We start from the raw sequence: 16,280 nt of genomic DNA, 5'->3' as shown, positions 1-16,280 counted from the left end.
CAAAGTACAGGGAGATCCTTGATGAAAACCTGCTCCAGAGCGCTCAGGACCTCAGACTGGGGCGAAGGTTCACCTTCCAACAGGTCAACGACCCTAAGCACACAGCCAAGACAACGCAAGAGTGATTTCAGGACAAGTCTCTGAATGTCCTTGAGTGGCCAAGTCAGAGCCCGGACTTGAACCTGATCGAACATTTCTGGAAAGACCTGAAAATAGCTGTGCAGCGACGCTCCCCATCCAACCTGACAGAGCTTGAGAGGATCTGCAGAGAAGAATGGGAGAAACTCCCCAAATACAGGTGTGCCCAGCTTGTAGCATCATACCCAAGAAGAATTGAGGTTGTAATTGCTGCCAAAGGTGCTTCAACAAATTACTGAGTAAAAGGTCTGGATACTTATGTAAATGTCATATTTCAGTTTTTTATTTTTAAAACATTTTAATTGAACCTGTTTTTGCTTTGTCATTATGGATTATTGTGTGTAGATTGATGAGGGGGAAAAAACGATTTAATCCATTTTAGAATAAGGCTGTAACGTAACAAAATGTGGAAAAAGTCAAGGGGTCTGAGTACTTTTCGAATGCACTGTAGATATATATATGGCACACTACGGTTGATGTTTTCTAATGGTTTTTAATGGCTGCATGAATATCTGATCATTTTTGTCAATGACTTGAGTTCAACACTATGTCTACATCCCAAATGGCACTCTATTCCCGATGAAGTGCACTTCTTTTGACCAGAGGCCTATGTGCCCTGGTCAAAAGTAGTGCACTATATAGGGAATAGGGTGCCATCTGGGACGAAGCCTACATCACTAGTTTAGAAGTGACTGCGCTTGTGATGCTGTTCAACGTTTAGAAAAGACGAACCTTGAAGGCTCACAAATAGGGGCCAGAAGTTGAACCTGTTTAGAAAAACCCTTGGCTCTATTCATGATCATGCCTCGCGAAAGAARTGTGAGCACAGTGAGATGAACATTGGTTTACAGTGGTGCTACATTAYCCTGAATGCTGGTCTGTTTGTGCTATCTTGCCAACTCCTGTCACTCATTGTCATGCCTAACATTGACTTCACAACGACAGCAYTGGAGTTGGCAAGAGCACAAACAGATCTGGGATCAGGCCAATGCTACAGGGAGTTCATTACAAATATGTATATTAAAAAAAAACACTGCTTGCTGCTCTCCACTGTTACATACATCAGTCAACAGCTGCATTTCTAACCTTTACRACGAGCGGGATGAAAAACATCTGACCCTGTATCAGTGTTTAACAGCTGTTTCTCCCTACTGTGCATACATGCGGGTTACAAGTGAGAGTCGCTTCGATAGGTCTCCTAGTCTAATGAACCTTGGACAATCCAGGCCTCATCAACATTCAGTTAGTTCAGATACAGTAACATAAGCCATAGCCTGGCCTCCCACTCTGTTACAGTTTYTTTCCCCCAGTTATCATGAAGAAACCACTGAAATGTTAGAAATGTCCAAATACTCATTCTCTTGTTCCTGGATGTCCATTGAATGGGTTCAGCCTGACAAATGCTTTATTAATACTCACGTGTCTTTGACCAAAGTACCATACAGCCTGTCTCTGGGTCACTGGCCCTATGCTTTGGTCCAGTTACACGTGGCCTTCTTCGACAAGGCTTGCTGCATGTAACACCCTGGACCAGAGCAACTCTGGTCTATGCTTCCTCTTGGTTCTGTCTGGTTGTGGACATACTGGGCTTTCTGGATGTCAAATGTCACCCTATTCCCTATGTGGTGCACTTCTTTGGACCAGGACCCATAGGGATCTGGCAATAAGTCGTGGACTATGTAGGGAATAGGGGGCCATTTGGGACGCAGGCCTGCATGTGGGTCAGTGTGAGAGTCGGAGGAGAGGGTGATGTGAAGGGGGCGCTGGGTGTCTCTCATCTTATGACAGACCCAGTGGAATTGCTGGTGGTCCTAATGGAATACAGCAGAGTTGAAATAGGTTGCRGTTAACCCAATTTCAAACACAAACCATGTGGTTGTACTACTGCCTGTCATTTTCTATGTATTATAAAGGTGGTGGGGGTGCAACAAACATAAATTCAGTCAGCTACMGTCATATTTTGGTATAGTTAAGTTGACAACAATGTACACAATATAACAATGTATACAATATTACGTATCTTCACCTGTCTCTTCATGTTTCAATTGGGGTGAAATATGTAATATACACTGTGTACAAAACATTAGGAACACCTTCCTAATATTGAGTTGCACTCCCTTTCGCCCTCAGAACAACCTCAATCCGTCGGGGCATGGACTCTGCAAGGTGTCGAAAGCGTTCCGCGGGGATGCTGGCCCATGTTGACTCCAACATGTTGCGTCAAGTTGGTTGGTTACACACACAGGYAACTGTTGAGCGTGAAAAACCCTGCAGCATAGCAGTTCTTTACACACTGAAACCGGTYCGCCTCGCACCTACTGCCACACCCCGTTATAAGGTACTTCAATCTTTTGTCTTGCCCATTCACCCTCTGAATGACACACATACACAATCCATGTCCCAGTAGTCTCAAGGCTTAAAAATCCTTCTTTAACCCGTCTACTCCCCTTKATTTACACTGATTTGAAGTGGATTTAACAAGTGACATCAATAAGGGATCATAGCTGTCACCTGGATTCACCTGGTCAGTCTATGTCATGGAAAGAGGAGGTGTTCCTAATGTTTTGTACACTCAGTGTAAATATCATGCAATTGCAAAGTGAGGTCAGAGAAGTATGTTTTTTTTTTAGACCTATTTTTAGCGACRAGAAAAGACGTCCAACAACCAAAATATGACGTCTTTCCCAGATGTCTTCATTACCTTGTTGTAATCAGGTTATCTTTATAACCAGAAAACCAGTTTTCAATTTCAAATGTTGCCCACTGGGTAAGTAGGCTAATGTATCTATGTCAGATTGTGGATGGTGGGGTGGGGTGTGGGGGGTCTGTCCCAAATAGGTCCCAAATGGGTGCCATGTGGCTCAGTATGGCACTTCCCATGGGGGACCAGTATAAAAATGTAAGTCACTCTGGATAAGAGCGTCTGCTAAATGACTAACATGTAAATGTATTCCCTTTAAAATGCACTACTTTTGAAAAAGTATTCCYAATGTGTCCCAAATGGCACCCTATGGGACCTGGTCAAATGTAGGTCTAGTGCACTAAATGTGGAATCGGGTGCCATTWGGGACTCCCTCTGTCACTAAATCCTCTTTATCACAGTGGATGGATAACCTCATCACTCGATAGTCACACACACCATACCGTACTAAGTGCCAATTTCTCTCTTTCTCTTGTTTGTAAAGCACTGATGCTGAATTACTTTGTGAATATATTAAAGTGCATTTATCCATACTCGTTTTCTCTCTCTGTGCCTCTGTTGTGTCTGTGATTGGTTTTGTATGAGTCAGATGATCAGATTATTTGATTAGGAGATGTCTTTGCAATGAGATAAGATGTGTCATCTACATGGCACATTGAAGGATGTGTGGCTAGGTAGCCTGGTTAAGGCTGACTGAAAGCTGTACTTATCATTGGGCAGTCTGGTTAAAGTCTGGTTAAAGCAGTGTATGTCACCAAGGGGCCGGTGCTGGAAGGCTGTAACTGCACTTTGGCTCCATCTGCTGGGCAAACAGAGGAGTGGGTCACTGCGATGGATCAAAGAGTGAATGAACATTACAAGGTAATGAAGCTCGGGAAGCATGAGAAGGTCAAATCCCTTTTATTAAATATTCCTAAAAATCAAGGGGTTTATTTCATTAATTGTATTACAGGAAAACATACATACTGTGGTTTCAAGTTAAAGGGGCAGTTGAAACAATGACAAAGCGCCACTGTTTCGGTAAAAATCTGACGGATGAGGCTGCAGAAATGTAACTACTCTCAAATTCAAAGAAAGTGCTACGGATGCAAGGACTGACATTCCATGATATCAAWATGATAGTTTTAACCGTGTTTTGCAGCTATAGAGTGTTTGTTTACATTTACTTTGTTTACGAACATTAGTGTCAAACAAACGTATAAATGCCTCGAACCCCATCAGAGGCCGAAGTATAAGTAATATTCTTCAAGAATCAATGGGCGCACATCCTTCATTTATTTGTAAGTTTAAAAAAGTATGTATCAACTGCAYATTGTCCCTTTAAATCATTCACATACATGTGTTTTAGTTTAGTTCATTTTTTTTTCAGCATTATTACAAGTTCTTAAAAACAGTTTTAATTAAAAACAGAATAAATGTTTCTGTTAAAAGAAAAAACATCAATGTTATCAATAGCTGGAGATTTTAATGGGCTTCACTGTGCATCTGAGGCCACAGGTGAGATGGTACATGAGGATGTGTCTGAACGTCTTGTCTCTCAGGCCGTAGATCAGAGGACTCAGACACCTGGGCAGGATAATCAGGATGATAAACACAATATACTCAATCTGTGTGGCTTTGTCCATTGCTCTGGATTTCAAGGCTGACACTATAGTAGGAACCAGGGTGGAGGAGAGACTCAGGCCAAGCTGGATCAGGTGCAGTAAAACCGTGTTACGAGCCTTGGTGTTCGTATCCTTGTCTGAGGAGGCAGACTTGGCTACCATCATGATAGCGATGTAGGAGTATATGATGATAAAACCAACGGCCATGAAGACGATGCTGATGAACACGTTGTCTACCTGGTTGTGAATCTTCAGTTGGAAAAGCTCGCTGGTAGAGCAGAATCCCTGCATTAACTGGTCCAGGGGCATGGACTCTAGAACCAGCAGCATGACAAGCTTAATGATAGTGTTTAGGGAACACAGGATCCACACCACAGCAATGACCACGCCCGTAGTCCCGGGGGTGACAATGGAGGCATGCCTCAAAGGATAACAGATAGCCACGTACCTGGAAAGGATCATTTTTATTGAGTACCAAATATAGGCCCTGGTCAAAAGTAGTACACTATTTAACCTTTATTTAACCCTTGAGGTTAGAAACCAATTTTTTTCTGGGGGACTAAATAGGGAAAAGGGTATAAGCAAACATACCTCTCTAGCGACATCACAGACAGGTTGAGAGGGGAAACACCGCTGGTGAAAATGGCCACCAACACAATCACAACACATATATATCGGATCACAAACAACCCAGCGACGGCCAATATGTACAGCAGTTGGCTGGTCACCAGTAGGATGGTGTCGGCGAAGAGGAGGTTACCTGCCGGAAATGAACACGTTAAACATTTGTTGGAAATACAACAATTACACAATAACAGATTGTATTTGAACACAACTTGAATTGTAATGCATTCTACCCCATCTTTGCTTTCACAAATACATGAAGAGCTAGTTTGGCGTGCATTTAGAGCTTCTAAAGACCTAAATACCAAATGTATTGGYAACGGGTTATCATGTAACAAGCCACATGCCATGGAAGATTTCAAATGGAATGTATGGCCRGATTGGGCTAGCGGTACTAGCTGAAGCATCTGCTGAAGCATCTGCACACTTCTACAAAGGCGGCATAGGTTCAGATCTGGCCTACTGCCCCTTGACGCAACCTGTATCRTTCCCCACTGTCATCCTCTCTCAATATCTGTTCAATACATCTGAAAACCCTTAAGAACATATCTTTTTTTTTAAAGAATTGCAAACTAAATGTGTTACTCTTGTATAAAACTTCCAGGTAGCCAGGTTTACCGAACAAGATGTAGCGTGAGGTCTCTCTGAACACGGGCTTGCTCTTCAGACTGTACAGCATGATAGTGTTGATATAGAGGAAGAGGAGACATGGYGACACAGACAGGAAGCCCATGAACGTCCTTATGGGCACTGCCAACCTCTGATTGGTCAACGAAACGTTGTTGGACAGGAGCTGGAATGGGGGTGTTGTATTGGACATGTTTCAGGCGCATCTGTAGAGACAAAAATACTTTCAAAAAATATTTACATTACATGTACAGTGAGGTCCAAAAGTATTTGGACAGTGCCACATTTTTTGTTGTTGTTTTGGCTTTGTACTCTAGCACTTGGTGGCGCAGCGGTCTAAGGCACTGCATCTCAGTGCTAGAGGCGTCACCACAGACCCTGGTTTGATTCCAGGCTGTCCCATAGGGCGGCGCACAATTGGCCCAGCTTCGTCCGGGTTTGGTTAGTTTAGACCGTCATTGTGAATAAGAAGTTGTTCTTAACTGACTTGCCTAGTTAAATAAAGGTAAAAATATATATACATATCAGGTGAACCTTTCAGAAATTACAGTAATTTTTGTACATTGGGACAAATTCACTTATATGTGTATTAYAGTCGTCAAAATMTAGTATTTGGTCCCATATTCCTAGCACGCAGTGACTAAATCAAGCTTGTGAATCTACTAACTTATTGGATGCATTTGCAGTTGGTTGTGTATCAGATGATCTATGCCCAATAGAAATGAATGGCAAATAATGTGTTGTGTCATTTTGGAGTCACTTTTACTGTAAATATGAATAGAATATGTTTCTGAACAATTCGACATTATGAACACGAATGCAAATACTCTCATATTAAGCTGACAGTCTGCGCTTATAGTCGTTGTATAATTTCAAAGTGCTAGAGTACAGAACCGAAACAAAAAACAACATTTTCACAGTCCAAATACTTTTGGACCTCACTGTATCTGTAATACAGTATATTGCGTATACAGGTCTGGAATGGTGGTGTTGTATTGGACATGTCTCTGTCGCATCATTCTGTAGAGACAAAAATACATCCATTATTGTAATATATCTATAATATATTTCCTTCAGCCCTGGACAGGTCTGGAATGGTGGTGTTGTATTGGACATGTCTCTGTCGTATACATTAGGACAAACATACATTCATTATACCTCTATGAGAAACATTGACAGGGTGGTCCTAGATCTCTTGGTGCTATATAGCCAAATCCTAAGGTCGTTGTCAATTTCAAACAACAGCTCTGGGACCAGACTAGCATATTGCCTGCCCCTGTACAGACCCCCATAGGATAAAATCAAACATGCAATCTGATAACAATCAAATCAAATCTCAAATTCAAACTGCTATAAATGCAATGCGTATTATGCTAATTGAATAGCAAAAACAATTGAACACAGAAAAGACAAAGACAAAAAAAATATGACAAAATCCCACAACTGTTTCCTTCTGTAGCTTTTCAGTCACAACTCAGTTCACATTGAAGGCAGAGGAATCACCCAGAAGATCTCCTGAAGTAATTTCAAAGCAGAAATACTTACTGTCAGTTCAGTTACAGTCTGAGGTTCTGTAGGGCTCTGCCCAAGGTGTGTGGGGTTCACCTCTTGTCCACCTCTTATAAGACATATATCGACAGCTCCCTCTACATCACACCATCACATGTGCCGGTCCTGTGGCCAATAGCAGAGTAGCATGAGGTGATCTAGCCCTTGAGGGCAGATGTCGGTCTAATCGACCAATGTCTTTATTAAATGTGGACTCTAAAATAGTTGCTAAACTATTGGTGAATCATCAAGAAACGGTTGCATGCTGTAGTCTGGTCCAGTGGTAGTGCTGCCAGTCCTGTAGCCAATCAGGATCCAGAGAAAAACACAAACTGGTAGCATACTGTAGTGCAGGGCAATTATTTTCCATAGGCGGCCACATTAGAATATATTTTTGTCTTCGCGGGCCAGAATCATATTACAGGATTATACATCATGTGTATGACTGTGTTGACAGATATATCTACTGMAAGTCACATRCAGATATGCTYCTTATTTMACTTTTTTAACATGCACAGAAATAAACCACATCCATGTTCTCCTTTTGGTAGGATTTTCATTATTAAACATGCAATGAACAACACYGAGGGAAAAGTACACTGTGCATTCAGCACCACAGACAAAACTCTTGGGTATGCACAAAAACACAAGAAAGAGAGAGAGCTCAACATTACATTTCAACTACTCAATCAGTGTGAGGAGTGAAGTCTCTGATGGGCATTGACTAGAGCAGTGAAGTCAGGTATAGTTTCTGACGTCGCTATGCGCAGYATTTCTGGGAAATGAGAGTCAGTAAGAGATGATCTGTGCCTTGACTTGTTATGTTTCGTCACTGAAAATGTCTGTTCACATACATAGGTTGACAAACAGTACAAACATCTTCTGAGCATGACTCCTAATCTTTGGAAAGTTTTGTTCATCGAGAGATGCATAGAACCTCGTCAGGGACATTGTTTTGAATAGTTCTCCAATCACTGCATCAGACTGAAGATCGATAAGCTTAAGTTGCAAGTCAGTGGGAGCGTTACCCAAAAAAGAAGAGGAAACCAACAGCAGGCTGCTTGCTTTGAGATTGTCACGGCCGTCAAAAGAAGTGGACCAAAGTGTAGGACCAAAGTGCAGCGTGTCGGAGCGTACATTTTCCTTTTATTTAAAATGHCGCCAACAAAACAACAAACGAAGAAACAACCGTGAAGCTTACGGTATAGTGCCACTAACAAAAGTCAACTACCCACACTGAAAGGAGGGAAAAAGGGCTAACTAAGTATGATTCCCAATCAGAGAGAAAGATAGACAGCTGTCCCTGATTGAGAACCATACCCGGCCAAAACATAGAAATAAAGAAACATCAGAACAAAGGCACTCAGATATGCCACCGAACGCAGAAAATGAGAGACCACTAAAAAGGCTCTCTAAGAGTCTAGGGCTTGACAGTACCCCCCCCCCCCCCCCCCTCAAAGGTGCGGACCTCCGGCCGCAACAACCTGAGACCTATAGGGGGGTCTGGGTGGGCATTTCACCGAGGTGGCGGCTCTGGTGCGGGACGTAGACCCCGCTCCACCTCTGGCTCACCCCACTTTGTGTGGCACCTCTGGTGCGGGGACCCTCGTCGCCGACCCCGATTGGGGACCCTCGTTGCGGGCCCCGGACTGGGCCCTCGTTGCGGCCCCGGACTCCGAACCCTCGCTGCGGGCCCCGCTCCTGGGAGCCCTCGTTGGAGGCTCCGGACTGGAGACCGTCGCTGGAGGCTCCGGACTGGGACCGTCATTGGAGGCTCCGGACTGGAGACCGTCGCTGGAGACTCCGGACTGGGGACCCTCGTTGCTGGTCCCGGACTGGGAACCGTCGCTGGAGTCTCGCGACTGGAGACCGTCGCTGGAGGCTCCGGACTGGAGGCCGTCGCTGGATGGCTTCGGCTCATGGATCATCACTGGAGGCTTCGTGCCATGGATCATCACTGGAGCTTCGTGCCATGGATCATCACTGGAGGCTTCGTGGCATGGATCATCACTGGAGGCTTCTTTGCGATGGATCATCACTGGAGGCTTCTTGGCCATGGATCATCACTGGAGGCTTGCGTGGCCTATGATCATCACTGGACGCTTCTTGCCCTTGGATCATCACTGGAGGCTTCGTGCCATGGATCATCACTGGAGGCTTCGTGCCATGGATCATCACTGGAGTGAGGAGACGTATGGGCAGCCTGGTGAATGGAACTGCAACAGGGCTCACCAGGCTGGGGAGACATACAGGTTGGAGACATACTTCGCCCWGCAAATGCGGGGCGCTGGCACAGGACGCACTGGGCTGTGCAGATGGACCGGAGACACAGTGCGCAGAGCCGGCGCAGGATATCCTGGGCCGAAGAGACGCACTGGAGACCAGGCGCACTGAGCCGGTACCATCCATCCTGGCTGGATGCTCACCCTAGCCCGGRAGATGCGGGGAGCTGGGATGTAGCGCACCGGGCTGTGAACGCGCACTGGAGACACCGTGCGCTCCACCGCATAACACGGTGCCTGACCAGTACCGCGCTTCTCCCCACGGCAAGCACGAGGAGTTGGCTCAGGTCTCCAACCTGACTCAGCCAATCTCCTCGTGTGCCCCCCACCCCCCCCCAACATTTTTGGGGGGGGCTGCCTCTCGGGCTTCCGTGCTAGCCGTGTTCCCTCGTAACGCTAGGCCCCTTAACTCGCTGCCTCCGCCTTCCTCGATGCTTCCACCTGRTCCCACGGCAGGCGATCCTTTCCGGCCAGGATGTCCTCCCATGTCCAGTCCTCCTGAAAACGCTGCTCCCCCTTACCACGCTGCTTGGTCCTTTGGTGGTGGGTAGTTCTGTCACGGCCGTCAAAAGAAGTGGACCAAAGTGCAGCGTGGTGAGCGTACATTTTCCTTTTATTTAAAATGTCGCCAACAAAACAACAAACGAAAGAAACAACCGTGAAGCTTACAGTGCTATAGTGCCACAAACAAAGTTAACTACCCACACTGAAAGGAGGGAAAAAGGGCTACCTAAGTATGATTCCCAATCAGAGACAACGATAGACAGCTGTCCCTGATTGAGAACCATACCCGGCCAAAACATAGAAATAAAGAAACATAGAAAACAAAGCATAGAATGCRCACSCRAAATCACACCCTGACCAAACCAAATAGAGACATAAAAAGGCTCTCTAAGGTCAGGGCGTGACAGAGATGGATAGTTAAGGAGAATAAAGAATGTGTTGTGACTGAGGTCAACACTCAAGTTGTACAACTGATGTACAACTCATTAGGCACAATGGTTGTTATACAACAAATAGTTTTCTGCACCACACATTATTTATTATTATATCACTAAAATATAATTTGTATATCCCAGTATGGTACTCCCAAATGGGTACTGTAGCATCATACGAGAAACTGTCTTTCCGACTTATCAACCATGTGGAGATATATTATTTGAAATGGGGTAAATATATTGATCATATCAGTGGTTCATGAGACCTCAGTGAAAATGGTTAAATTTAAGCCATAAGCATAGCCCTCTTCATGTGTTTCATAATCTTGGTTGATGTATTTATCCTATTCTCTTTGCCAGTGTGATGTGATTAGCTAGTGATTTTAGTTGAGTCCCGTTTTCTATATTGTTTAGTTTTTTTGTCATACTTTTTATTTTATTTTTCTCACAGAAAGCCAGTTTATTGGTGTTTGTTGGATTTTATTACTTTGTATTTGTTGTATTCTGTTGTTTCTGTACACAGCATTGAAAATGCCTGTCTCTCCATATCACAAGTCTGCATCATTCAGGCCCTTAATTCTCCCCATTGTGAAACCCTGACCACCAGTTAACACAACAACCACAACAGACACTCATTATGACCATGTTTACTCAGAATGTTAATGATGGCACAGAGAAAACAGATGTTTATTTATCATATTAAATATTAATATGACTTCATTAAGGAGGGGGACCAGGGGATTGAAGCAGCATCCCTCCATCCCTCTATGCACCCATCCCTCCGTCTCTCTATCCCTCCATCCCTCCATCCCTCACGAAACAGACAGTCCCTTGTTCCTTWATTAACAGTTTGATTATTTTTAATACCATGATTAGACTTTTAATACTCCTTTGTGCCATCGTTAARGCTACCAGGCAGTAAATATTGACGCCATTCATGCATGTTGTTGTGTTGAGTGTCTGGGAGTCAGGGTTTCTCTACGGAGGGGAGTTGCTTGTGTTTGATACTTTTCAAATGCCTTTGGGATTGTCATTGCTTAGATCATTTGTGTCCAGCCTCTTTACTACTAATGTTTTGGACATGCAGATGCCTAAATGTTCTCACCATAAAGGTCGAAACTTTGTTATGTGTCATAGTTAGATTTCAACATGTACATGTCTATTCATTTTCAGTAGTTAATGTTTTGGATTGTTATGGATGTGTTCGGGATAACACAGATTTCGTTGTATGGTTCCAAGCTGTGTGTAGGCCTACTGTATTATCATGCAACAAAGCCACAGAGGCACCAAGGTGTATAGTCTAGCTACACAAGTTTAATGAATGTTCAGAATTTCACCAATTAAAATGTTGTTACACAAACATGGAAATAGGAACGGTTGGGCATTGTTTATTCACCTTCAGCTTTCTGTGAAAAGGAAGACAGAAAGCGAAGAAGGGCTCAACATCATCCTTTTCACTCAAAACCACATGAATGCTTGAAAGGATACAACGGACCCTGTCAAAAGTCAAAAGTATTGCACTATGTAGGGAATAAGATTTGGATGCATCAGACCTATAGACTGTACTTTTCCTCCGGCGTTGCGACCCTTGGCCCCGAGCTTGTTGACGTAGGTCTCAGCGATGGAAGCTCCTCTGCCTCCTCCAGCTCATCTCATGCTGCACCTTCCTAAACTTAGAAACGTCCTGTTRGGCTGCTTCCTCCTGTAAAAMAAAWTACAGAGGGAGAGAAGGAGAGAATATGAGAGGAAGAAGAGAGACGGAAAAGGATAACATCAGCGTTCAARGTTTGAACACTCCTTTATGCAGAGAAATGAAAGGGGTTATACTATTCAAGCAGCTCTCCTTGAATAATGGGAAAAAGTTAAGAATAGAAGGCCCTAGTCAAAAGTAGTGCATTATATAGGGAATAGGGTGCCATGGCACCATTTCAGTTGCAGCCTCAGAGTATTTGACTGCATGTCTAGTGTGACTCATCACTTCCTCAGCCTGATTCTTGCCGGCCTTCAGTTTCAGCTGCAACTTGTCCACCAAGTCCTGCAGTCCGTTAACGTTATTATCCTCCTCAATCTGTGTGTGGGACTCGGGAGAACATCAAGTAGTCAAAGCCTGAGTATGTGTGCATGTGTGGAATGAGTCCCCCCKAAAAATTACAGCTACACACAGTGCCTTCAGAAAGTATTCATACACCTTCACTTATTCCACATTTAGTTGTGTTACAACCTGAATTTAAAATGTATTAAATAAAATAAAATACAATCCTCACCAATCTACAGTACACCCAATACTCCATAACGCCAAAGTGAAAACATGTTTTWAGAAATATTTGCAAATGTATTGAACATGAAATACAGAAATATCTCATTTACATACAGGTAAGTGTTCACACCCCTGAGTCAATACATGTTAGAATCACTTTTGGCAGCGATTACAGCTGTCAGTRTTTCTGGGRAAGTCTCTAAGAGCTTTGCACATCTGGATTGTACAATATTTGCACATTGTTCTTTTTAAAACATTCTTCAAGCTCTGTCAAATTGTTTGTTGATGTCACGCCTTGACCTTAGAGATCCTTTTAATTCTCTATTAGGTTAGGTCAAGGGTTGACTAGGGTGGGCAATCTATGTTTTCTATTTCTTTGTTGGTCGGGTATGGTTCCCAATTAGAGGCAGCTGTTGTCACGTTCCTGACCTGTTTTCTGTTGTTTTTGTATGTGTTTAGTTGGTCAGGGCGTGAGTTGGGGTGGGCATTCTATGTTATGTGTTTCTATGTTGGTTAATGGGTTGCCTGATATGGTTCTCAATTAGAGGCAGGTGTTTTACGTTTCCTCTGATTGAGAACCATATTAAGGTAGGTTGTTTCACATTGTTTGTTGTGGGTGGTTGTCTTCCGTGTCTGTGTATGTTTGCACCACACGGGACTGTTTCGTTTGTTCGTTCGTTTTGTGTAGTCTATTTTCCTGTTCGTGCGTTCTTCGTGTTATGTAAGTTGTTTGTTCAGGTCTGTTGACTTCGTTTATTATTTTGTAATTCTCAAGTGTTTTTCGTGTTCGTCTTTCTTTATATAATAAAACATCGTTATGTCCTATAACAACGCTGCGCTTGGGTCCAATCCCTACTCCTCCTCTTCAAGCGAAGAGGAGAAGAACACCCGTTACAGACACCACCCACAAACCCGGACCAAGCAGCGTGAGTACGAGCAGTGGCCCACTACACAGGAATCCTGGACATGGGAGGAAATACTGGAGGGAAAAGGACACTGGGCTCACATTGGGGAATATCGCCGCGCTCGTGAGGAGATGGAGGCAGCGAAAGCCCGAGATCGGTGGTATGAGGAGGCAGCACGGAGGCGTGGCTGGAAGCCCGTGAAGAAACCCCAAAAATGTCTTGGGGGGGGGTGGCTAAAGGGTAGTGTGGCGAGGGCAGGTAGGAGACCTGCGCCCATTCCCATGCTTACCGTGGAGAGCGGGAGTACGGCCAGACACCGTGTTACGCAGTAGAGCGCATGGTGTCTCTGTACGTGTGCGTAGCCCGGTGCGGTACATACCAGCTCCTCGTATCGGCCGGGCTAGATTGAGGATTGAGCCGGATGTCATGAAGCCGGCCCAACGCATCTGGCCACCAGTGCGTCTCCTCGGGCCGGCTTACATGGCACCAGCCTTACGCATGTGTCCCCGGTTCGCCTACATAGCCCGGTGGGGGTTATTCCACCTCCCCGCACTGGTCGGGCGACGGGGAGCATACAACCAGGTAAGGTTGGGCAGGCTCAGTGCTCAAGGGAGCCAGTACGCCTGCACGGTCCGGTATATCGCGGCGCACCTTCCTGCCCCAGTCCAGTACCACCAGTGCCTACACCACGCTCCAGGCTTCCAGTGCGTCTCCAGAGCCTGTTCCTCCTCCACGCACTAGCCCTGTGGTGCGTGTCCTCCAGCCAGTACCTCGAGTTCCGGCACCACGCACCAAGCCTCCTGTGCGTCTCCAAGCCCTGTAGCACTGTTCCTTCTCCCCGCACTCGCCCTGAGGTGCGTGTCCTCAGCCGGTACCTCCAGTTCCGGTACCACGCCCAGGCCTATAGTGCGCTTTGAGAAGTCAGTGTGCCCTGTTCCTGCTCCCCGCACTAGCCTTGAGGTGTGTGTCCTTAGCCCGGTACCTCCAGTTCGCGGCACCACGCACCAGGCATATGTGCGCTCCAGCCGGCCAGAAGCTGTCTGTCTGTCCCGAGCCGTCAGAGCTGCCGGTCTGTCCCGAGCCGTCAGAGCTGCCGTCTGTCCGAGCTCGGCTGCCGTCTGTCGTACTGTACCGCCGTCAGAGCTGCCCGTCTGTCCCGAGCCGTCAGAGCTGCCCGTCTGTCCCGAGCCGTCAGAGTCCGCCCGTCTGTCCCGAGCGTCAAAGCCGCCCGTCTGTACTGAGCTGCAAAGCCGCCCGTCTGTACTGAGCTAGAGCCGTCCGCAGCAGGAGCCGCTAGAGCCGTCCGCCAGACAGGAGCCGCTAGAGCCTTCCGCCAGACAGGAGCCGCTAGAGCCTTCCGCCAGACAGGATCAGCCAGAGCCTTCCGCCAGACAGGATCAGCCAGAGCCTTCCGCCAGACAGGCCTCAGCCAGAGCCTTCCGCCAGACAGGATCAGCAAGAGCCTTCCGCCAGCCATGACCAGCCAGAGCCGTCAGCCAGCCATGAGCAGCCAGAGCCGTCAGCCAGTCCGGAGCTGCCCCCCTTCAGTCGCGGAGCTGCCGTCCTTCAGTCCGGAGCTGCCGTCCTTCAGTCCGGAGCTGCCGTCCTTCAGTCCGGAGCTGCCGTCCTTCAGTCCGGAGCTGCCGTCTTCAGTCCGGAGCTGCCGTCCTTCAGTCCGGAGCTGCCCCTTATCCCGGAGCTGCCCTTTATCCCGGTGCTGCCCCTTCCCGGTGTTGCCCCTTATCCCGGTGTTGCCCCTTAAATTAGGTGGGTTTATTTGGAGGGTGGTCATTGGGAGGGGGATACGGAAGCGGGGATTGACTATGTGGGGGTGGGGACCACGCCCAGAGCCTGAGCCACCACCGTGGTCAGATGCCCACCCAGACCCTCCCCTAGACATTTGGTGGTGCGTCCGGAGTGTGCACCTTGAGGGGGGGGTTATGTCACGTTCCTGACCTGTTTTCTGTTGTTTTTGTTATGTGTTAGTTGGTCAGGGCGTGGTTGGGGTGGGCATTCTATTTTAGTGTTTCTATGTTGGTTAATGGGTTGCCTGATATGGTTCTCAATTAGAGGCAGGTGTTTTACGTTTCCTCTGATTGAGAACGTAATTAAGGTAGGTTGTTTCACATTGTTTGTTGTGGGTGGTTGTCTTCCGTGTCTGTGTAGTTTGCACCACACGGGACTGTTTCGTTTGTTCGTGTCGTTTTGTGTAGGTCTATTTTTCCTGTTCGTGCGTTCTTCGTGTTATGTAAGTTCGTTTGTTCAGGTCTGTTGACTTCGTTTATTATTTTGTAAATTCTCAAAGTATTTTCTCGTGTTTCGTCTTTTCTTTATAAACATCGTTATGTCCTATAACAACGCTGCGCTTTGGTACAATCCCTACTCCTCCTCTTCAAGCGAAGAGGAGGAGAACACCCGTTACAGCTGTCTATCGTTGTCTCTGATTGGGGATCTACTTGAGCAGCCTTTTTTCCACCTTAGTTTGTGGGATCTTGTTTTTGTACTGTTGCTTTCCAGCCCTACAATGTGCGTTTCGTTTTGTATTTGTTGTTTTTTAGGTGTCATCAAATAAAAGAAAGGTGTACGCCTACCACGCTGCACCTTGGTCTCCTCATTCCATCAACGAACGTGACAGAAGATCACCACAAACGGACCA

At 46.0% G+C, this 16,280-nt stretch overlaps 1 protein-coding gene across 1 annotated transcript; it reads right to left on the bottom strand.

Moving 5' to 3' along the window:
* Positions 1-4,287: 4,287 nt before the first annotated feature.
* LOC111950987 (odorant receptor 131-2-like) lies at positions 4,288-5,846 on the bottom strand. Its single transcript, XM_023968929.2, has 3 exons — positions 5,686-5,846; positions 5,035-5,203; positions 4,288-4,891 (listed from the first exon to the last, which is right to left on the bottom strand). Exons 1-3 carry the CDS (start codon positions 5,798-5,800, stop codon positions 4,288-4,290), a joined length of 888 nt encoding a protein of 295 aa, XP_023824697.2. The 5' UTR covers positions 5,801-5,846.
* Between the last annotated feature and the right edge of the window lie 10,434 nt (positions 5,847-16,280).

Source organism: Salvelinus sp. IW2-2015, linkage group LG23 (genome assembly GCF_002910315.2).
Source record: "Salvelinus sp. IW2-2015 linkage group LG23, ASM291031v2, whole genome shotgun sequence".
Taxonomy (NCBI): domain Eukaryota; kingdom Metazoa; phylum Chordata; class Actinopteri; order Salmoniformes; family Salmonidae; genus Salvelinus; species Salvelinus sp. IW2-2015.
The sequence above is the reverse complement of the archived record's forward strand: the minus strand, read 5'-3'. Positions and strand labels throughout refer to the sequence as shown.